The 22,570-nt window shown below is 42.7% G+C and overlaps 1 protein-coding gene across 5 annotated transcripts in view; it reads left to right on the top strand.

Moving 5' to 3' along the window:
• The window catches only part of ALOX5 (arachidonate 5-lipoxygenase), a 40,147-nt gene extending 17,900 nt beyond the window's left edge, over positions 1 to 22,247 (top strand). For 4 of the 5 annotated variants that reach the window (XM_065067331.1, XM_021293833.2, XM_065067329.1 and 1 more), the window contains exons 5-14: positions 4,517 to 4,623; positions 7,534 to 7,706; positions 8,444 to 8,590; positions 8,689 to 8,892; positions 9,133 to 9,219; positions 10,957 to 11,135; positions 14,329 to 14,450; positions 16,688 to 16,788; positions 19,449 to 19,619; positions 20,872 to 22,247. In XM_065067331.1, the coding sequence (XP_064923403.1) occupies positions 4,517 to 4,623; positions 7,534 to 7,706; positions 8,444 to 8,590; positions 8,689 to 8,892; positions 9,133 to 9,219; positions 10,957 to 11,135; positions 14,329 to 14,450; positions 16,688 to 16,788; positions 19,449 to 19,619; positions 20,872 to 21,051 (1,471 nt within the window). In that variant the 3' untranslated portion in view covers positions 21,052 to 22,247. Of the gene's footprint in view, positions 1 to 4,516; positions 4,624 to 7,533; positions 7,707 to 8,443; positions 8,591 to 8,688; positions 8,893 to 9,132; positions 9,220 to 10,956; positions 11,136 to 14,328; positions 14,451 to 16,687; positions 16,789 to 19,448; positions 19,620 to 20,871 lie in introns of those variants that run through there. The other variant, XM_065067332.1, reaches the window with a different exon arrangement.
• The last annotated feature ends 323 nt before the right edge of the window (positions 22,248 to 22,570 follow it).

The raw sequence follows: 22,570 nt of genomic DNA, 5'->3' as shown, positions 1-22,570 counted from the left end.
ATCTGATACCTTGGGCTTTTGTCTTAGTTCTTAGAGTCCCCAGTAGAGATACTTCTGCCCCTGTGATAATTAAGCCTTTCAGTCATATATCAAAAGAAGATGGTATCAATGCACCTTTGAGACCCTGCTGAAGAAAATCTGTTCTGAACAGCTCATCAGTTAACCACACCTGGGTATAAACTGCTTGGGGCAACAAAGTCACTGTCAACCCATCTACACGTGTCATGTCATTGAAAAAAACTAAAGTCCTGGTCATAGCATGAGCCTGAATAATCAATTCTGCAGAGTTCTTTGAAGCAGTACAGGGTTAATGAGGTAAATAGAATCTCTGGCCTGTGAGTCCTCTACTGAGCTTTGTAACATTTCCCCTTTTTTTTTTTCCTTAGCAGAATAAATCTCCAGCAGGTGTGAACAGGGTGATAAGTATGTTTCTGAAGCACATATGGGCAAGTGGACCTAGATCTTTCAGAGCTAATTGAAATAGCTTTGAAGACCTGGGCTCTCTAGCTTTCTATCTTGTGCAAACTAGGATGTTAGCAGAGTGAGGGAATAGGCTGCAGACTTCATGCTCTTCTGGCTTTTTAAGGCAATACTAGCTGTTATACCAGAGAAGTGTCTGTGGGGTCACATGAGGAGCTGTGGTACAAAAGACAGACAGATGCTTCCTGCCTCCAAGCTTACCCAATGTCACAACTTTATATCTATGTTTAGACTTACAAACAACCAAATCTCTCATCTTTAATATGAGCTAGAAGTTGAGGTCCCTTTTTACCTCATGAAATACCTTATTCGTCAAGCTGCCCTTTAATATTCAGTAGATTCTTAAAGCTTTAAGAAGTTTTAGAGAATCAGGAGCCTTGACCATGGATCCTTGGAAAACCCTAGACTACTATGTTCTTTTTCCACAGACAGACATTAGAACACAGACCTGCAGGGTGCTTTTAATGAGCAGATAATGAACTTGGTAATGGCCGTCAGAAATAGTTCTTTGGGAAAATAAATAAATCCATTTTAAAAATCAAGAAAACTAAGTCAAGAAAACTGTGGAAATTTACATATTGTTGTCTCAAAAGCAAGTCAAATTTTTATAAGGCCAGAAAAGATCATTCTAGATCTATAGCCAGGACTTTACTAAAATGCAGGCCAGATTACCATAGCCTGTCCCTAATTCTTAGTTTATCTTCCATCTGTGTGGAAATTGATAAGTTAAATTATCAATTTGAATTCATCAAATTTCATCATTTAACTTTACCTCCCAGAAAGTGCTGGGAGTAGAGTCCATGCACATCTGTGAAGTGCTCTGAGATTCAAACAGGTGAGACAACAGAACACCCTGTTCACCGTGAAACAGCCAGGGGTGAGGCCATCCCCCCCAAAAAAAGTAAGAAACCATCGTGGTTGTTGTGTTCTGCTGTTGTGAATAAACCTGTGGCAAAACCAAGAAGCGATTCTAAGCAAGGGAAGAGAGAAAACACTGTACAGCACTTCTCTTGGCCCCGTTTCAGGATCAGTCTAGCTCAGAAAAGGCAAGAAACAACTCTTTTAAGCGAAGAGGAGAGGTGCGAAAATATACAAACCCCATGCAAGGTCAGTGGGATCTTCTCTTGTTACCCTAGCAATGGTACAGTGTTCCAAACTTTTACAAATCCTCTGTTTTCCAAGAGATGTTGCTTCTAGCATGGTGTTAGCCCATGCAAAACAGATGTTTCCCAGCTCATTTAGGTGTAATGCAGGAGCTACAGCATCTGAAAGCCAGAGATGACCAGTTTGCCATTAGTAGACACAACCAATTTAAAGGCTACATTCTTCTTCTAGCAACCCCATCCTGCCAGTCTGTAGCATATTGTCAGAGATACTGTGTCACAGCCAGGTGAAACTTGCAAACAATTCAACAGAGTGCAGTGACATCTGTTTTTGCCATTGGCTGTAAGGGTACCTTCCCCTGAAGAAGAACCTAAAACTTCATTGCAGATAACCAGCCATTCTGGAGAACTGGTGTGACACAAAAGATATTTTTTCAAGGTACAAAAATGCTTCTTGCCCGGCACATTTGGCTGAAAATCTAGACCTTTGCTTTTGGTTGGGTGAACAGTGAAAAACTTCAGGGAACGAGTTTGATAGCCTTTCTCTAGCTACCTTGTGCTTTTGGAGCTTGGGACAACTATTGGCCTGAATGGAGATATAATGGAGTAAGCATGTGGTCGTCTTTCAGCTTGTGTGCAGTAGAAAGGAAGGCAGGAAAGGGTGTTTGCAAATCCAAAGGCAAGTGTAGAGTTGCAAGGTGGGCAGGGAGCACATTTAAGGAAAAATGTGAGAGCAGTAGGAGTTACATGAGACTTGTGGAGTAGTAGAAGAGGGATGGGAAAGCCCCTTTGCTTGGGACATGCAAAACCGAGCTTAGAAAGAAAGAGATAATGTCTCAGAGATTCCTTCCACTTTTGCAAGTCTGGACATTTATATGCTGTTGGTAGTGGTTAAATCTGTACATTTGCAGGATTAATCGTGTGTAGGTGGGCATAATCCTGAAGGTTTCTGATGCTGACGTGACCTACACTATCTAGCAAACAGAAACCCTCACCCTGAATTCTGTGCCAGAAATGCAGGCTTGCATAGCTTTTTTGGACCAGTGTTGCATTTGGGCAGATTAAGTTCTATGAGCAATGTTTTGCCATTTTTTTTTTCTTGTTCTGGTTTCTAGTATGTGCCAGAGACACCTGAGAAGTACTTGATTTCTTGGGGAAAACAGGTTTTTATTTCCTAAGTCCTTTGTAATTTTGTTCCAAGATAGGAAATGTGAAAGATGGCTTCCTTTACAAAGTAATCTTTGAAACATCTGAGAATGAATGCATGATTGGCATTCAACAGGTCAGACCACAGCAGATTTGTGACCAGATCCCAGGTGCTGTGCCTACTGCTTGGGTTTGATCAGGCTAATAGCCCCAGGTAGGAAGAGCACCCTGGGTAGGAGGGGAGCAGTACATACTGGTTTCATGTGTCTGGTGTTTCCTAATTTCAGAGCAGTTCTGAAAGAGGGCAGAGGCTCTACAGGACCTTTAGCAGAAACTCTCCATGAGACAGTCTCAAGTAACCTCTCAAGCCACTGAGTTACGTTGTTCAAAATAATTTAAATTTCTGGTCATGGTCATACTTCCTCTTGAAGTTCTTCTGTGATTCAAACACCTGGTATGCATCCAGAAAGCCCTGCCCAGTAGTTACCCTCCATTTGGTCCTTGTACAACCCTTCTGTGATGCTTTGAAGAGACCTCGACCTCTGATGTCACCATCTCCTGTTCCAGGCTAGACAGTTGCCTTAGTTTTACTTCCTAATATGCCTCCAGGCACCTCTTAAGCCATCTAGAGCAGCAGAAACAGCCCATTCTACGTGCACCCACTTGGGCTCAGTGCACAAGTAGCTTATTTGTCTGAGTTATGGTCAGGCTGGTCTAGAGCTCTCCCCTGGATTACCACTTGCTGTTTGTCCAGACTTTTGGTCCTCTTCAACCACTTCTAACACAATTCTTTTTACGGTTCTTCAGTCCAAGCTTACTGATTATAAATCCACCATTATGGGATTCTTCCTCCCTCAGAGTCTGTTTGGGAGGATTTCCTGCAACACTGTGACCTTTCTTTACTTCATTATCCGCCCTGCTTATCTTTGTGTGATGTGTGTACTTTCCTTTGTGCATTTGAAGTGTTAGCAGAAAGCCAACTTTCTTTTTCAAATTCATTATTTGCTTTCTAGTCAGAATAAATTTTATCTATTTAATAACAACAGTTTAGCATTTATGTAACAATTTAGGACTTGTCATATCATATGAGATTAACTTGCTTGACTGTGTTGTAGACAGAATACTTTGCTGAATTAGATGTTTTAAGCTCCCAGCCCCCCATGTTCATGTGATGTCTGCAACCAAATGGCTTGGTTCCTGAGGTCAGAGGTGAGTGTCAAGTTTAACCAGCAGCACAAGTAAACAGAAAGCTCTCAAAAACTCAGGCTCACACTGTAGGGTTCCATTCTGGTGTTGGTCACATAGATACTTTACAGGAGCTGTTCTCTGTTTAGGAATACTGACCGGACTGATCCTGGTTTGTGTTTGTTCTGACTGTGCAAATCACTCGAACTTTTTGTGTCACCATACCCCTTTCTGAACTGGTTCCTATACTGACCTTAGCACTCTCAGCTGATGCTAACTACTGATGATGTGTGAAGCACTCATTTTTCTGACTGTAGTTTTTATATGACATAGGTCTTAATTCACTGCCATTGTAGGCTGCCAGGAACAACCCTGGAATAGAATTCAGTTAGTGTAATAGCAGAGATGGGGCCCTTGAGATGCTTTTCAAACTTGTGTGTAAAGGTACAGGCAGCACATTTAATTCTGTAAGGTGAACAATCTCACATTCCACCACTGAAAAATGTATTGTGTGTAGGTAAATAAGAGGGTGGAAGAGAATGCAGAAGGGTATTGAGGAAGCTGGAGATTATTTTTTCAGAGACGTTTGGTTTTATTTTTAGGATGGAGAATCTTTATATCAACCGTTTCATGCACATGTTCCAGTCCTCCTGGAGTGACTTCGCAGATTTTGAGAAGATCTTTGTCAGAATCAGCAACACAATCTCTGGTGGGTTTATCAGCATTGGCTCATGTTTGCATTGTAGGATGACTCATCAGTTGTCTTGTACATATCTGATTAAGATGGAAGTGGCTGACCCGCACTTCTGCTCTCGCATGGTTTTCCGTAAATAAACTGTAATCTCAGGCTACTCATCGTACCAGCAGCCCACAAGACCAAAAAGCGAAGCTTTCCTTACACAAACTAGAATTACTGGAAATTGCGCAGTGGCCTTCTCTGTCCTGAGCTATACGGAGGTCAGGCCAGCTGGGCATCATAGTCTCTTCTGGCTTTTAGAAATGTGTTTTCAGATATGTGCAAGTGCCATAGGACAAATTTTCATAAGTGTTTCACATCTAAACTTAGAGATAGCTTAGTGGAGGTGCTTTTCAGAGCATATTAGCTGTTAAGGTATTTTTGCAAGTTTGATTGTGTGTGTTCCACTTCAACCATTTAAATACATGGGAATTCTCCAGGGAGGCATGTTTGGAAATGTCCTCCGCTAAAGGTAAGTACAAAGGTGACCACTCTTGCCTTTTACACAGGCCAGATTAAAGGCTGTTGCCTAACATCCCAGCCATGTGCTCAGTCCTGGTTGCACTGCTGCTAGCAGTCCTGACTTCTCAACCCTGTCCCAACACAGGGAGGGTACCACTGCCTCAGTTCTGCTGTCATGACCTCACCCTCAGTCACTTCTCATGGGCCACTTGTGTCAATGACATGGGGCAGCTCAAATGCTTTTCAGTGGTAAATTTTTCCCAATGGGTCATTTTCTCAGAACTTGTTTCAGGCAGGAAAGCCTGTGCTGTTAGGCCAACAGATCTGGGGATGGGTTGCAAAGAACTGGGAATGACCTGGGAACTGTAACTTTTTCACCTGGTCCTGCTGCAGCCAGGATGGGCTGTCAGACCACAATACAAGGAACCATGGTTCTTACTGGAAATTAGTGTGAGCTAGGCCTGAAAAGGCTTGTGGCATTTATCCAGAATGTCATCTCTTCTCAAAAATGTGTCAGAATTAGTTGTGTATACCACATTAAATATCCTGCTGTGCTTGCCATTTCGTACTCGCATCTTCTTACCAGAGGACAAAAACACCTCTCTAAGCATATGAGTTTCACTTTTGTATTCAGGGCCATTCAGTTTCTGGCAGTATCTTTCATACAGTTAAAAACTCCATTGATGTAGTATTATCCTATCAAAGACAAAACACTTTCTTTAACCCTTTTCAATATGGAGATCTTAGCAGTTACTTAAAAAACAGTAAAAAGAATTGCAGACAGACATGGATTTTGAAGGTCATCGTGTCATTTCTGTAAAGCAGGGCTGTGAAGCCTTTGATTTGTGAGCCAGACACAACCTGCTACTGTCTCCCATGGTTACATTATTTTACTTTATTTTATTGTATTGCTGGATATGACAGATACACATGTACTATAAATTGGTTAGCATGTGTCTTCTCAAACATGTGTGAATAGCCTGTTCAGACTTTGGAAAGGAAAATACTTTTTCCGCCTACTCTGAAGTTTTGCTCCTCTTCAGTCTGCCTAAGGACCCGTTAACAGAAATAAGAGTAATTTCTGTGGTCTTGGGTATAAAATAGAGCACACAAAGTGACCAGAGCTATTAAAAACTAATTACAGCAATTAGTTATATCTAATAAGATTGCTTCCTAGGGTACTTTTATCACAAGAATAAAATACAGTCTACAATTAATTTAATTGATAATATTTCTACACCCTTGAGGAAAGCTCCAATTCTGTGAGTTTTAAACATTAAGTACCAGGCTCAGTGATGCTAATGCCACTCTGAAGCTGCTTGTTTGCACACCTTGGCAGAAACGGGGCTAATGGAGAAAGTGGTTCAAGGCATTTTTCAGTCATGCAGTTTCTGTCCAAGGTGATGAGTCATTTTTTGCTTAGTATCAAATTCAGATAGAGCTCCAGACTCATTATTCAATAGACAGAGATGACGTAAACATCAACTTTAAGCAAACTTAACTTTTTTCTGCCCTGTTAGAAAACACTGTGTGTTTTGAGACTCTTTTTTTAATTATCAGTGCATTCTTTCAAGACTGCCTTTTTCATCCTTTCACCCTTTGTAGAAAAATTAATTACTTTCAGAAAAAGTTCTGCCTTGTCTAAAAATAGACAATAATCTAAAACCCTATTTGCTTCATTTTTCCCATAAAGACACCAATGAGATTTTTCACATTAATCGTGTTTTTTCTGATTCTGAATGGTTAGGCTGAAGTGGCGACATGACATTATGAAACAGAATACTGCTATTGCGGAAAGCATCCCGTAGTACTACATATGTAAGGGTAAAGAAGTGGAGTTCCCGAAACTAGCGTTTTATTAAGAAGAGATGTTAATCTGAGTAATTAATATTAGCAACAGAGGGGGAAAAAAATTAAACAAGCAAAATTAGGAATGAGGAGTTTTACTGAGTCAAGGTCAAAATCCTTCCCCAGGTGTCCCTTACCCAGCTTCAGCTAAGAGAACTGCTCCAGCCAATGCTGTTCCTCACCTACACATGTTGCTCTGTATTTCTCTTCTTCTGCCTGTGTCATCTTTTTTTGGACTCATCCCTCTGTACTGCATACCCTGGGAATTTGAAGAGTGAGATTTAAAAATAAAGTGGAAGACCTGAGAAGGTGGTCTGCAGATTGAGAGAATACTTTTCATAGGACTGGAATATTCTACTTTTCATTGCTTCTGTACATGGAGAAATATGGAGTACACGGAGTGATCTTTCTCAAAATTCTATGGCACTTCATGAATCCTTTTCTTGCTACTTTCTTTAATCAAAGTCGCAGTGCTGTATAACAAAAGATGGGGAGGAAAGGAGTAGACCTACAATGCAGTGGGATATTGATGCAGTGCAGATGCTGATGCTTCAGGCTTATTTTTCCCTTTAGAATATGTGATGCAGCACTGGAAGGAAGATTTCATGTTTGGTTACCAGTTCCTGAATGGGTGCAATCCTGTGCTGATCCGGAGATGCACAGAGATACCCAAGAAGTTGCCCGTGACTATAGATATGGTAGAATGCAGTCTGGAGAGGAACCTGACGCTGGAGGAGGAAGTGAAGGTACGGCTCTGAGTCAGGTTGGACTCCATCTATTCCTTCTCACGTTCTTTAACCTTCAAACCCTGATCTAACTGCCTTCAGCCACATCTCCTCTCTTCACACGGTATGGTTGGTCATGGCAAAGCTGGTTGTCTCTGCAGACTGGCAACGGTTCTGTTGACTGTTTTCTCCTGCTATCCTGGAACCGCAGGCCATGCCTTTCTCCAAGTCCAATTAAAGAGCTGTCACAAGGAGGTAAAGTGTCCTTTTTCAGTGGTTTCCTCTGAAAGGTTAGGGACTAACTGACTGTCTCAGAGAGGAAAAGTGCCTCTCCCTTTTCTGTTAGGGTCTTACCCTCTTGTCATCTGCAGAGTTGAACTAACATGCTGAAGAAGCATTGGTGAGGATGGTGACTTGCTCTTGTTTGTATAACAAGCACTTGGGTCTCTTCAGCTGGCAGTGTGGAACTTGCTTGCATCTTAGTGTCACTGCACGAATGCCAAATATACAGTTGCTCTTTGCTGGAAGGCTGACTATCAGACTCAGCAGACACAAGTCAGGTAGTTTGTGTAAAGGTGTTTTCTGTCTCAATGGCATTATCCCTGAGCCACCACGAGCAAGGGTGGGTCAGTGGCTGCTCATAACCACAGAGCACAAGCCAGCCTCTGGCCAAGACTCCCCGACCTTTGTTCTGATCCTTGCTGCTTGCACTCCATTAAAAGGCATCATGAACTTCTTTTTTTTTTTTTTTTCTCCAGCAAGGAAACATTTTCATTGTTGACTACGAGCTGCTAGATGGTGTGGATGCCAATAAAACAGACCCGTGCACAATACAGTACTTGACTGCACCCATCTGTCTGCTGTATAAGAATCTGGAGAGTAAAATTGTACCCATTGCAATCCAGGTGGGCTTACTGTCAGGGTCTTTAAAGGGACATACTGCTTGCTCTCTTATCTCAAACGTGACTGACTTGGGGTTTTGTGTTCTTTTTATATCTTTCAGCTTGGTCAACAGCCTGGGCCAGACAATCCCATATTCCTTCCTTCAGATGCCACATATGACTGGCTGCTAGCTAAAATTTGGGTTCGCTCATCTGATTTCCACATCCACCAGACAGTGACCCACCTCTTACGGACACACTTAGTCTCAGAGGTGTTCAGCATAGCTATGTTCCGGCAGTTGCCTGCTGTACATCCCCTCTTCAAGGTTAGTTCTTGCATAAAAAGGTGTATATAGGTCATGGAGGTTATCACTTTAGTTTGACAAGCCACAAGGAAGTCCTGGTGATAGCTCAGCTGAGATAGTCTGGCTGGCTGCCCTGCAAGGCAGCATACAGCTAAACCATCAGGACCTCCAAACTTTCTCCAAACCTTCAAACTTTTACACCTGATTACTGTTGAATTCAATCAGCGAATTTACCTTCTTTTATTTTGTCCCATTTCAAAGCTCTTGGTGCCACACATGAGGTTCACAATAGCCATCAATACCAAAGCCCGAGAACAGCTTATCTGTGAATGTGGTCTTTTTGACAAGGTAAGTAATCCCACATATCTCAATAACAAATCTTCCTTATTCTTCATAGTTACGTATGTGTTTTTATCCTTTAACCACCACATATTCCTTTGTTTCTTGACTTTTCTGCTGAAGGGCAAACATAACTAATATCACCTTAGTAACTAGCACATAGAACTGATGTCTTGTGCTAAAGATGTTGTCTTTTTCCTCTAAGGAGCCAATTCAGAACGGGCCAGTGTCAGCAGTGAGTCAGTATCTCACTTATTTGTAGCTGATGTGGCTTTGGGGTGTGACTATAGGAGTGCAAAGTAACATAATATGCATATACATTCCTGCACATGTATGTACACAGTTAAATCCCTAATTTCTTTTAAGTACTCAGTTATTCATCTTAGGTCAGGGTGGTAAGCAAAAGGATTTGTGTCAGAGAAAGATGTGTAGATAAGATAGATTTCTAAGCCCACAAATGCTGGGTGTAGATTCCAACATGTCTTCTTGAATTGCCATAAACATAAAGATCTGCAGATCTACTAGGATTAAAACTCAGCTTCGTCCGAGTCAGTGAAACACAGCCACATGTCTGGTACTGTGGTGCAACTCTTAGGTCAAATCTGAACATCTAAATCTGCCTGGCTCTGTGTACCTGGCTCTGCCTCCCTTGGCCCTCCCAGAAATGGCATGCTCCATCTAGGAACCACAAAGGTTGGCATGCAGCAGTCTCTGGGACAACATGCCACCAGGAAATACAAAGTTCTGTGTGGTTTCAGAAATCTTTCCAAAGAGAGAGCCTGTGATTCAGACAACCCCGTCCCTGTCATACTTCCGGCACCAGACCGAAAATAGTTTCCATGCTCTAGAGATTTTCCACCCAGGGAGAAAAGAGAAGTTAAAGCCAGGCACCGTCCTTGTCTTCTGTACTGCATTGCTGACTGTGGAGATCTGTCAGGCACACCCATCCCTTTGAACAGAAGCATAGTCTCCGTATCCCCATGCATATGGGATAAGCGTGTGCCTAAAACCTGCCAATGTGGATCCTGGAATCCAGAATCCGTTGGTTCCAATGAACAACCAGATGGAGAACAATAAGTGTAAGCTGACTACTGCTATTATACAACACTTAGTATCATATGCTAGAAAAGCAACATTTGGAAGTTTTTGTGCATTGATTATGTAAAGAGTTTTGCAGTTCTGCTTGTTGTGGACACACTGTGTTTTCCAAACACAAGGTATACTGAAACCCTGGCCAGCCCTCACCAGTAGCCACCTCGCGGGACTGAGCTCCTGGCTTGAATTCCAGTGTGGCTAACAGTAGCCTGCATCCTTAAGTACTTTCTCCTAAACCACTCTGTAGCAGGAGTGGGTGATTTAGCCAAAGCCCTGTTCTAACACAGTCCAGACTGCCTTGTTTCACACACACGGTTCGGAGCACAGGGCTGGCAGAGTGTGCTTTGGGTTTGATACTTCGATGTTGCTGTACTTTATTACTGTATTCCATTATAAGCTGGTGCTGTACCTATGGAGAAGATGTGGCTATGAACAGGAATGCATGGGAAAGGTGTGAAATCTATGAAGTCAAAAGGCACAGTTCCAGTAGACCTCTGCAGTTCAGTACTTGTTTGTGTGGAGATGTGGTTTTCCCCTTAAAAACCAGCTTCACCAGCACATTGAATACAGTCTCCTGTGAATTCGAAAAGCCAGTCTCAGCACAAAATGAATGCAAGCTCCAGCTGTTCTGTCTTGCCATTCTTCCTGCAGGCGAATGCTACAGGTGGAGGAGGACATGTACAAATGGTGCAGAAAGCAATGAAGGATCTGACTTACAGCTCCCTCTGCTTCCCTGAGGAGATCAAAGCTAGAGGGATGGACAGCAAAGAGGATATCCCCTACTACTATTATCGTGATGATGGCATTAAAGTCTGGGAGGCTATAAAGAAGTAAGAGACTCTAGTTCTGTAAATGGGTAATAAAGTCACTGTCACAGAGACAGCTTCATTTTCTCTTTGCTCTGTTTACTCTTCATGACAGCGTTGTGAACAGCTTCTGGACTGTTTAGTCATGTGGAGCCTTTTCCATCCAGCATATCTCATCTGAGGAAAAATGTATAGTCAAGCAAGCACTCATCCTTGAATGACTGTTAATTGCTGCCCTTCTCAGCCTTGTTTTCTTGCAGTCTGTATTTCAGAGGCCCCTTTATGTACTCTTCTATGGGATTTCACAGAGTTTGGTGAGTTGGAATTTAGATCTGCAAAGGGAATTCCATTACTTCTTTTTTAGCTATGCACAAACCAAGAAAGAACCCAGCTCTCTGGGCCAGCCACGTGAACTCATCAAGGTTCTTGTGGAGTGGAAATACAAGCTTGGCTTGCATGAGAGAGTTGTGTTAAGAAGCCAAATGGATTAGGTATTAACTGATTTGAGCAAAACCTTTTTAAAAATGCTTTACAATTGCAAGGTCCAAGTTTTGTCAGGAGGGGCAGCAGTTCTGAATCAGGAGAGGTACTGCAAGGCTGCTCTTTCAGGCAAACATGTCTTCTTTTCAGATATGGAACATTGCCTCAGAATGAAATTATTCATATGTTTTTTATTCTACAGTGGCGTTTCATTTAACAAAAACATATTTTTGTACAGAATAAGTTGCTTGCTAAATATGCAGCTGTTTTGGGTCACACGATTCTGAAAACTATGCTTGTTAAAAATCAGATCTTTTATGTACACAAAGTAGGGGGTTTATAATGCAAGCATAGTATTTAAAGTGTTGGGTACATCTTTATCTCCTGTGTTTTCTCTGTGTTTTGCTTATCTTGCAATATATCCTGCAATTGTTAGTGCCCATTTGACAGAAAAGGAAGTTATAATTTTTCTGTTGTTGGTTTTGCTTTTTGTTTTGTTTTGGGAGGGTTTTTTGTCCCTTTTCTCTTTCCTGTGTTTTATTTGCTGATTGAGGTATGCCTTTTCAACTACCAGTTAATACTTAGTCAACTCAATTTAGTTTGACTATTTTTGGTTGTTAACCTAGCTGGGGGAAAATGTTGCACAATGATACACTGCCTCCAACTTGGCTGAGAGATTCTTCGTAAGTGAATAGTTTGGTTTATAAATGGGGTGGGCAGGTACACTTTTGAATGTGTGATATCCTGACCCATGAACCTGTGATCACGTGTGTGTTTAGTCCACATGAATTTCCCACACTCTGCAGGGGTGTCAGTCTCCACTGGGCCCCTCAGTTCCAGAAGGACAGGGAACTGCTGGAGAGAGTCCAGTGCAGGGCAACAACGATGATGAAGGGAGTGGAGCACCTCCCTTATGAAGAAAGGCTGAGGGAGCTGGGTCTCTTTAGTTTGGAGAAGAGGAGGCTAAGGGGGGACCTTATTAATGTCTATAAGTATATAAAAGGTGACTGCCATGAGGATGGAGCCAGGCTCTTCTCGGTGGCAAACAATGATAGGACAAGGGGTAATGGGATCAAGCTGGAACACAAGAGGTTCCACTTAAATTTGACAAGAAACTTCTTCTCAGTGAGGGTGACAGACACTGGAACAGGCTGCCCAGGGAGGTTGTGGAGTCTCCTTCCCTGGAGACATTCAAATCCCACTTGGACATGTTCCTGTGTGACCTCACCTAGGCGTTCCTGCTCCAGCAGGGGGATTGGACTAGATGATATTCTGAGGTGTCTTCCAATCCCAAACATACTCTGATTCTGTGATTGCTTCACATGTGGCAGATGGCCTAGTCTTAAGAAAGCTGATAGGGTTGTCCCTGTAGAAAAAATGAAGCTCACATGTCAAATTTTTAAGCCCCTTCTCTAATACTCAGTTTCTTACTTCTGATCTAACTGCTGATAGATATTCCAACCCAAAGATATTCCAATCCAAAAGGCCTCATCTGCAGTTCATATACTAATTTATATTTGCACAGGAGGGGTTCTAAAATACTGCCATTGTGTAAGAGAAGGATTACCTTCTGTATGCATTTGGTACAGGTGCAAAGTGGTGGAGGCAGAGCTCATGCAGGGTAGCTTTATCTCTGCATGTTGCAGGATTTCTCTTTTCCTTTGGCTTCCTCTGGAAGCCAAAATTACTTAAACTCTTAGTGTTTATGCAGTTGTTTGTCTGCCTAAATAACAACTCATTTGGCTAATAGAAACAACATTGACAGATTTGTAAATGTCTCCAAGTTGCAATCAATTCGTAGCTTATTAGAGGAGAAATCTGTATTGGTTAACAATTCTTAATCCTATAAGTCAGCTTCAGCAGTCAAATGTTTCACCCTATGGGTTGTTGTCAAAATATTTAGAAAGAGATTAGAGGCACCTGCAGAGCTAACAGAATGTCAGAGCATAACTCAGTTAAGCAGTCATTCAGTCATGAAATGCAAATAATCAGGAAATCAGGCTTTCCTATCTTGACTGCTTTCAGAACTATATTTCTGTTATCTTGTGTTTCAAGAGCCTTTCTTTCTTAGGTGAGTTAGCCAGGGAAACTTTTATAGAAAGAAGGACTTTGAGAAGAGGAACTGGAAGAGAACACGTCTGCTGTATGCAGTGGGTGTAGGAAAAAGCTCTAGATCTCTTATCCCCAAGAGAAGTGTCCTGGCTCACCCACACTTTGTAATGTGCCAGTTGGGTTTTGTGAAAAAGATGTGTGGTAGGAGGGGGTCAACTATTTGAACAGTATTCAGGAGCAGCTTTGGAGTATCCCACATACACGGGATGGTGGTATCACAGTTTGGAAACCCCTGTTCCCTGTGTGAGATCCATGTGGATATGCCAGAGCAGTCTGTATTAAGTGAAAAAAAGGATGTAGGTGTGATGACAGCGGTTTGGGCAGCAGCAAAGCCTCAAATAAGAGAATAAAGTTCACAGGATTGCTCAGGGAATGCAGTGTGGTCCAGCATCTTTTTGTTGGGGGAGGAAGTGATGCTGCAGTCATAAATGGATCAAAGCTGTTCCTGTGCATCCCCACTTCTTGTGGGAAGGAGGTAGGAGGGCATTGAGATATGCTTTTGCCCTTCTCTCTTTCTCCATGCAGCATCTGCCTCCTCTGCAAGGTCAGTAAAAGAACTTCAGGGAACGTCAGGTTTACTTTCTCCTTTTCATTTTGTCTTGTTCATTTGTTCCTGTGTCTGAAGTTTTGCAGAGGATGTGATTTGTATCTACTATGAGAGTGACGAGGTGGTGTGTGAGGATGTGGAGCTCCAGGCCTTTGTCAAAGACATTTATGTCTACGGGATGAGAGGTGTGAAGGCCTCAGGTAAGGTATTATGGCCCAGTCAGGTGTGCAGCTTGTTTAGTCCCTGCTGATAGCAATGCTGCATGCACAGCACGCCTTGAACTGCTGGAGACTCTCTCCCTCCCTGGCCCAAAGGTGCTTGGTTTTATGTGTGAAACCCTGGATCAGGCTCCCTCTCCCTCAGCAGACAGCTGCTTCCTTTGCCACACATTCTCACTATGAGCTTGGGCAACTTGTGTAATGTCTCTGTGCACTGGGGATTGGTCCTTTGATCTTGTCTGCTCATGCACTGGGGGGGAGGAGGGGCTGTCTGTATGTGCTGTTGAAACCACCAGGCAAACTGATAGAATGATAAGGAGCAGTGAAACCCCCTTCAATCCTCTCCTCCAAACTTTGCACCAAGTAAGAACATTCCCAGGAGTATCTTGCTCTACTTTGCATTTTTTCAGTATCTGTCTTTCTGCTGTCTTCAAGAGAAGATACCCATTCTAAGAAATATTTTCCTTTGCTCTGTCTTCTCTCACTGTCTCTCACTTCCTGAAAATCATTAAATAGCTGTGTGAGTTCTTGTCCATAACATGCCTTTATTATTCCACCTGAGTTAACACTCTCCTGCCTTTCCCTAAACAGGTTTTTTTCCTTCCACTCACATTTTTTCCAAGCAGGTTTTCAGGATTTTATACAGGTGGGTGGGTGGGGTTTCTTCATACTGTCCAGACTGATTTACATCTGGAAATACCTGTTGGCCAATGATCTGGGGCAGATGGCTTTTACACTGCATGCACACGTTTGTGTGTGAGACCTCCAGGCAAAGCTGTGATGTTTGCACTCATTACCAGTATACAGTGGTGTATAACATCCTCCTGGGCTCTGCCTGCCTGGATAAGCAAAGGACTCTGGGCCAACTAGTTGCTATAATTTTTGTTTGGTTGGTTGTCTCTCAGGAAAAGCTTAGAAATGGCCTGCTAGTAGGAACTTCAGGCTTGATCTGAGTATCTTGATATGACACAAGTACGGAGCCTTTCCAGGGCTAGAACTGGGGTGGGACGCTACAAGCACCACCAATGGCAGGACTGCCACTAGAGGTGGGAAACCTGCCAGGCCTGCAGTATCCCTGTTTACCTTGCTGCCTCTCCAAGGGCTGGGACAGAGAGCAGGGGGACTTGGCTGGGTCTGTAAAGAATGGAAGGAGGATAAATGAGGGAGGTTGTTGCACCTGGGCTTTCCTTTCCAGTCTCTGTTCCTACCCTGTGAGGGCTGCTCTGACTGGGAGCATGCCAAGCCTCTTTAAAGATAAGCACAGTGTGCTTAGAATAGCAGGACACAGGAAGGGATGGTGCATCCTTTTCTCTTTGGGCTTGGTGGCTGGCCAGAGCTACCACGTGCCTCTTCCCCCTCTCAGGCTGATTTCAGATCTGCATCATGTTGCTGGTGGAGATGTGAAGCAGCTGGCACAGGCAGCCAAGGAAGGGGCAGCTTGGCCCAAGGTGCTGAAAGGTCCCTAGGTATCCTGGGACCTGTGGTCACATTGGGATGGGACAGGGAGTGCAGCACTGGACTGTGATGTTGGGGGTGCTTTGTCTGCCAAATATTTCCCTAGTCCCTGACTATTCCCTTCTTTGTTTATATAGCTCTGTTTGATCATTCCCTTTCAAAGACAGCTTGATGCAACTATTTCTGTTCCTCATTCCGCTGCTTCTCTTTCCAAAGTTCTCATTTCCTCACTTCCTGTTTCAGCAAATGAGCTCTCCCTGCTTTCTTTCTCACAGTGCACTCGATTGCTGAGCCTTGGACCTTTGTAAGCATACGCACATGGTCATTTGCTCCCTCGCATGAACCTTCCCTGCTTACACTGCAGACTGAAGAAAAGGGGAATATCTGATGCCCCTGCCCTGTCAACTCTCTTGAGTTCCTTGCTGCAGGGTAGGTAGTGTGAGAGGACAGGGATACAGTATTTTTTAAAGATTTAATTATACTTTGCCCTTAAGGAATGCCACATACTTTGCAAACAGTGGTGATGCCTCACAAGCCTGTTTGAGGTAAGGCAGGATCACTGTTTTTACAGCTGGACAGCCAAGACACAGGGAGCTTGAGCAGCTCCTGTTAGACCACACAGTAAGATTCAGAGAGAGAATGCCTTGCTGATAAGTGACTGCTGCACAGTCCTCTAACTCATGCCTTTTGAGGAGCTGATTACTAGTGGGTAACTGGGTTACTTCATAGCTGGGTTATTTAAGTTTTTCTTCTCCCTTGTTTAGGATTTCCCAAAATTATCAGGACACGAGAGAAGCTAGCAGAATATCTCACAGTGATAATATTCACCACATCAGCCCAGCATGCAGCTGTGAATTTTGGTCAGGTAGGAATTTCTGAGAAGAATGTTCTTTTTTTCTGGTCTGGGAGTTGCATCTACCATGACGAGATATGAGAGAAATATTTTTTTAGCAGATGTACAGACATTATATTACTCTTTCTGGTCAAAATAACTGCAAAGCCATCTGCAAAAGCCCATGAAGCCTGTGGAAACTGAAATATTTTGGAAACTGAGAAAGGCATTTTGAGTTTTAACTATGTACCCACGCTCAAATTTAGGGGTTCTAACTTGTATATTTTAGCTTTAATGATTTTATTATAGATAACTTTTCAAAAAGCTTTTTAATAGGTTGCTAAGATCCCTTTCAGAAATGCTGAATGGTTCAGGTACACAGTCTAGCTACCGTGTTTTGCAGACATCACTTCAATTGCCTGGATACGATGTATGCTGGCAGTCTGTGGCACATTCTGCAATGAAATGCAATGAGTTATGCTAAGTGGCTTTACTTTGCATTTGCTGTGAGTGCATGCACGGGTGACTACCATGGCTTTCTGTTGTAAACTGCTCTAATTTGGCAGCGAGCCTGTCCCAAAGCAGCATACATTTTCATATGGGTCTTAAGAAACACGTGCAGTGCAGCTCAGTGCTATGACTGCAGTTCATGTAGCTGCGTACGCCATCTGCCTTTGAGCTGGTGCAGCTGGCTGTTTCTAACAGCTCAGTCCCAGAACAGGCATCTAGCTGGACTAATGGCGTATTTACCAAGGGTCCTGAGTTAACTAGTTGAAAGCTACCATGCACGTCTGCAGGACCTCCAGTTTTCCTTTCTGCAGCAGGAGAGTCAAACCTCTACAAGGTAATGTCTCACTGAAGTGAGGGGGTCCAGACCTTCAGTGATATCTAGATACTTAATTCCCACTGATACACATAGAAATTTGAAGCAATATATCTGTAAGGATCTAGGCTTTGGTCATATATAGTGAAGTTTTCAAATGCACCAATGTGAATAATATTCCCAATGCATGGAAAGGGCACTTCTGTGCATTTCTTGAGTTTGTGAGCCAACTGCAACTGTGAGCTTCCTTTCTGATGCTTGATGTGTCACATACTGATAGCCTGTGTTATCTCTGCCTGCCTTTACTGACATACATTACTCTGAGACTATAGTGGCAGTCTGCATTTCAAATGCTGTTTCTTCCAACATCAAGGCATTTTGGAAAGCAGACTTCACAGCCAGAAGCAAATCTCTTTGTCAGGCTGTATTGCACAGAGCTGCTTCACTGAATGGATGGCTGGTCGCTGGAACAGGCTCCACAGGGAAGTAGTCACAGTGCCAAGCCTGTCAAAATTCAAGGAGTGTCTGGATGGTGCTCTCAGTCATATGGTTTAGTTTTAGATAGACCTGCAAGGTGCAGGGAGTTGGACTCAATGATCCTTATGGATATCTTCCAACTTGAGATATTCTGTGATTCTATGAGCTTATTTTTGGCACATGTTCTGGCTTCAGGCATGGATAATCTCACAGATAAGCAGAGAGATCATTTTCCCTATGGGGAAATATTATTCCCAAACACATCCCACATCACTCTCCATATTGGCTCTTCTGTCTATTACTGCAGCTCAGAAGCCCTGGAACAGGTCTGGAGCCAGGTGTCGAACCCTCACTATTCCTGTGCCACATCCATGGCCAGAGACCTCTGCGACTATTCACTTCTAACCTGTCACAAGTGAAAGAGACATCTCCCAGCCTTCCTCTCAGGAAATCCTGTCAATTCAAGTACCACTAAGATACCATCTCTCAATATTGCCCAGGCTATTAGGACTTATCAGAGAGCTTTCAGAGAATGAAAAGGGGAATTTGGCATGCAGAGGATATTCAGCCCATCAGCAAAAGGGTCTTCAGCTATGGGAAAAAATGGCAGAGAAAGCAGGCTGAAAGTAGGAGGAGATGGCTGTGCATTCAAGAGAGTAGACTGAACATGATGTAAGCATGGCACACAGCTGACATGGGACTTTCCCTAAGGCAGGGCAGGGGATATGTATGAATGTAATGAAAAAGTGCTTGGGAAAGAAAGAGTTACGGTAAGTGCAAAGTCTCAGAGGGTGGCAAAAATTGGGGTCAGATCTTAGGCAAAATGGGACATCGTAATCCCACAATACTGAAGCAGGCCAGAAGTGATTCTGAGTTCCCAGTCTGGTGCTTACCATGGCCACAACCACGAAGCACCAGGGTCCTTTGCCTCTCTTACTGCCTTACCCCACAGTACTGTGCAGGTGTTCTTAGAGCAAACTTTGCAGAAAAGAACAAGTGGAGAAAGGCATATTTTTATCGAGTATAGCTTCTAATAAGAAGCTGTCTCCAATTATCAAAGAGATCTTTATTTAGTTAAATAGCCAAGTCCTTAGCCTAGCTGGTGAATCTGGGCTGTGCAGGCATATGCCTGTGGTTAGCAGAATAACTACTCCCATTTAGACAACCTAGCTCTCTCTCCTGTGAGATCCTGAGAAAGATAGTAGAGACTTCCTTGTCTCATTCAGTCCTTCTCTATAGCATCTCTTTGTCCTTTGGTTAGTAGCTTCTGTTTCTGATAGGCTTATATTACAGAAGCAGACTCCCTGGTGTCAAGATTCCTGATTTTCTTTGCAGTCTTCCTAAATACGGTCCCCTGTAGCTTTTCAGCGTGTTTTCTTGCTTTGTTGTGCAGTATGACTGGTGTTCCTGGATTCCCAATGCCCCACCAACAATGCGCTGCCCTCCTCCAACAGAAAAGGGGACAGTCACCATCGAGCAAATTGTGGAGAGTCTGCCAGACAGGGGACGTTCTTGTTGGCATCTTGGAGCTGTCTGGGCCTTAAGCCAATTCCAGGACACTGAAGTAAGTTGACCTTCTCTAGGTGGTGGAGATGTGAGACCATGAGGGTCATGGCAAGACCACACAGACTCATGAGATTGTAGTACTGTTCTGTGCTTGACTGGACCTTTCTGTAAAAGTGTATCAATGGTGTGGGTTTTCCCTTGCTCTGCCAGATGTAAACCAGCTCCGAGTGAGAAGTTTTATTTTTAATCTGAGGCTGTGTTTCAGCCAAAATGAAAGTTTTTAAACTGAAGCATGGCATTGCTGAGTAAGGATGCTGGTGTGGGAGGAGGAGGGCTGCAGAGGCACAAGGGACTTCTCCACTCCTTACCGCGGTTCCACCAGTGCTGATAGAGAAGTTACAGCACCATGTGTCACCCTGTCCTGTCCCTTTGGAAAATATGCCCCAGTGCCACCTGCACTACAGCTGTGGCTTGTGCCTGGCTGGTATGGAATGCAAACAAATCAAGCCTACAGGAGGCTTTGCAAACATGGTCTATAGCTGTTTTCCTCATGTAAAATGAGGTTGTAGGTCGTTGGTTTTCTCACCCAAGAGCTGAATCTGGAAGATGTGTTTTGAAATCCTTAAATGGAAGATGATGAACAGAAGGTACTTCAAATGAAGTCTCTCTTTAAGAAGAAAGCAGATTTCAGCTGAGCAACTAATAGTGTGGGTAGTATAATGGGAAATAGTTACCTAAAGCAGGTAATTTGCCAGTATGTGTATTGGCAATGCAGTATTCAGGGCACCCTTATAGAGTCCAAGCAGACTAAAGAAACTGTCAGGTTGAACTTTGAAGGACAGTTTTAAGTTAGCAGAAACTTCCACTGTCACTGAAAGAAGCAGTTGTTTTCCTTTTTCACCCCTGGCTGTTCATTCCCATCCCATGATGTCCTTGTCTTTAGCAGCATAAATGTGTGAGTGGCTACACACAGGTCTGGCTTGGGAAGCTGATCTGACTGATCACTAACCTGAATAATACTGCTTGGTTTTCAGTGAATCGGCTCCTTGCAAGTGGAAGAGGTGCCACATAGACACCTGAACCAGCACTACGGAAAGGCGCAGGGGTGAAAAGAAGCAGCTAGTGGTGGAGGGAGGGCGAAACAGTGTATTTCGTTGGCAGTGCCAATGCAGTCTATCTCGAATATTTGTGGTACTACTTTAATAGTAGCCTTTGTGAGGCTCTGCATGTTGTTCTGCTGGATGGCATAATGCTAAAGTAGAATAGCCATTGCTTTCTCAATTCATGATTTCTTGGTGTTTTTCAATTAGCTCTTTCTGGGCATGTACCCAGATGAACACTTCGTGGAGAAGCCAGTGAAAGAGGCTATGACAAAATTTCGCAAGAATCTGGATGAGATCGTCAGCGCCATCACCGAGCGTAACAAGAACAAAAAACTTCCTTACTACTACCTTTCGCCAGATCGCATTCCCAACAGTGTTGCTGTTTGAGCAGATGCCCAGGAGAGTTTAGAGGCATGTAAAGCTCATGATGCTTTCCTGTAACATATGCTTCTTTTCAATGAACTTTCAGAAATGGATAAAATAAACCCACCCTCTCCATCAGACCTGACCCATAGTCTATTTGATTGTGACTGATCTTGTGGACAATGTCTAGTTTACAACCATCTAGGCCAACTTTGTTACTAGTTTGTTTTTCTAAGATTTTTTTGATTCAATCTTAGAATCAATATCCATGTTTCTGTTAGCTTTCCCTCTCCTGGTCAAAACAATATAACCACAGATACACTTATCTTATTCAATGAAAATGATATCATGAGCAATATGCAAGTCACGTGTTTAAAATCTTTCCTGTTTTTAATAGGTGACACTGATCCTGTTTTTAATAGATGACACTGGTGACATAAAAATATAACATTTCATGTTTATGCATTGTTTTTTGTCTGATTAAAACAAATGTTAAATATTTTCACTGCAACTGTGAATGCCTTAATCAGGATGAAGGGAGAAGCAGGATATTTTCTTAATATAGCTGATGGGTTTTTAATACTTTCTTACCAAGTTCATGTGAAATGAGATAGACTGATTCATACGAGACGAAAATTTTTTACCTACATAAACCTGTATATTTTCTAAATACAAATAGCAAGGTTTGTTTTATCCTCTGTCAGCAGAGTTTCATGTAATTCACGTATGTACGGACATATGGTTTACTTAGCACGACAATGAGTACAGACCTAGCAGTGCTTGTCCCTGATTTCTGTTTCATTGCTGAGGCTGCTGGCTTTTTTTTGTGTACAGTTTCTTCTGTTTTGTGGGAGATGAAGAGGCTACTTGTATAACGATAAAAATTGTGGAGAACTGACAGCTTCTAAGGGGAATCTTCAGGTCTGGCTAATTAAGCATAACTGGCATGTTCCACCTTAGTTAGAAACAACTGAGTTTTGTCTGTTTTGTTTAGAGGTGATTAGGTTCCAGTACGTGGGCTTTGGTTGAAGTTGAGAGTCATTGAGATAACGAAAAGCAAAAATGAGGTTTGGGAAATTTAAGAGTAATAGCTTTGTTAATAACAATTTTGGTTTATTTTTCCCGGGATTTGTTCGCTGTGCTAGTTTTGCCAGCTTGCAGTCTGTTTTGACAACAGATAAGAAAGCTTCTTGTGCTAATAAAACAAAACTGAACAAGAACATATAGCATTTATTTCTTAACTCGATATCTAATGCTGTTCGTTTAAAAAACTTCGTAGGAATAAGTACAACGTGTTGTGTAGAGAAATGAAGCACCTGCACTTTGAGAAATATAGTTATTTCTATAATTCATGTGTGATTTGGAAAAGTGTGCTACTAAAATATATGTCCTTTTTGTTTCATATAAAACACAAGCATGGAAACACAACACATTTTAGACCCTTTACAGCAGACTGATTCCCTTTCTCTCCCTCCAGCTAAAGAGTTTCAGTGAAAATGTGGCAGGTGAGACCACTTCCTGCTGTTGAGGAAGTACGCTTAAG

Source organism: Columba livia, chromosome 6 (assembly GCF_036013475.1).
Source record: "Columba livia isolate bColLiv1 breed racing homer chromosome 6, bColLiv1.pat.W.v2, whole genome shotgun sequence".
In the NCBI taxonomy this organism is placed as follows: Eukaryota; Metazoa; Chordata; class Aves; order Columbiformes; family Columbidae; genus Columba; species Columba livia.
The sequence above is the reverse complement of the archived record's forward strand: the minus strand, read 5'-3'. Positions and strand labels throughout refer to the sequence as shown.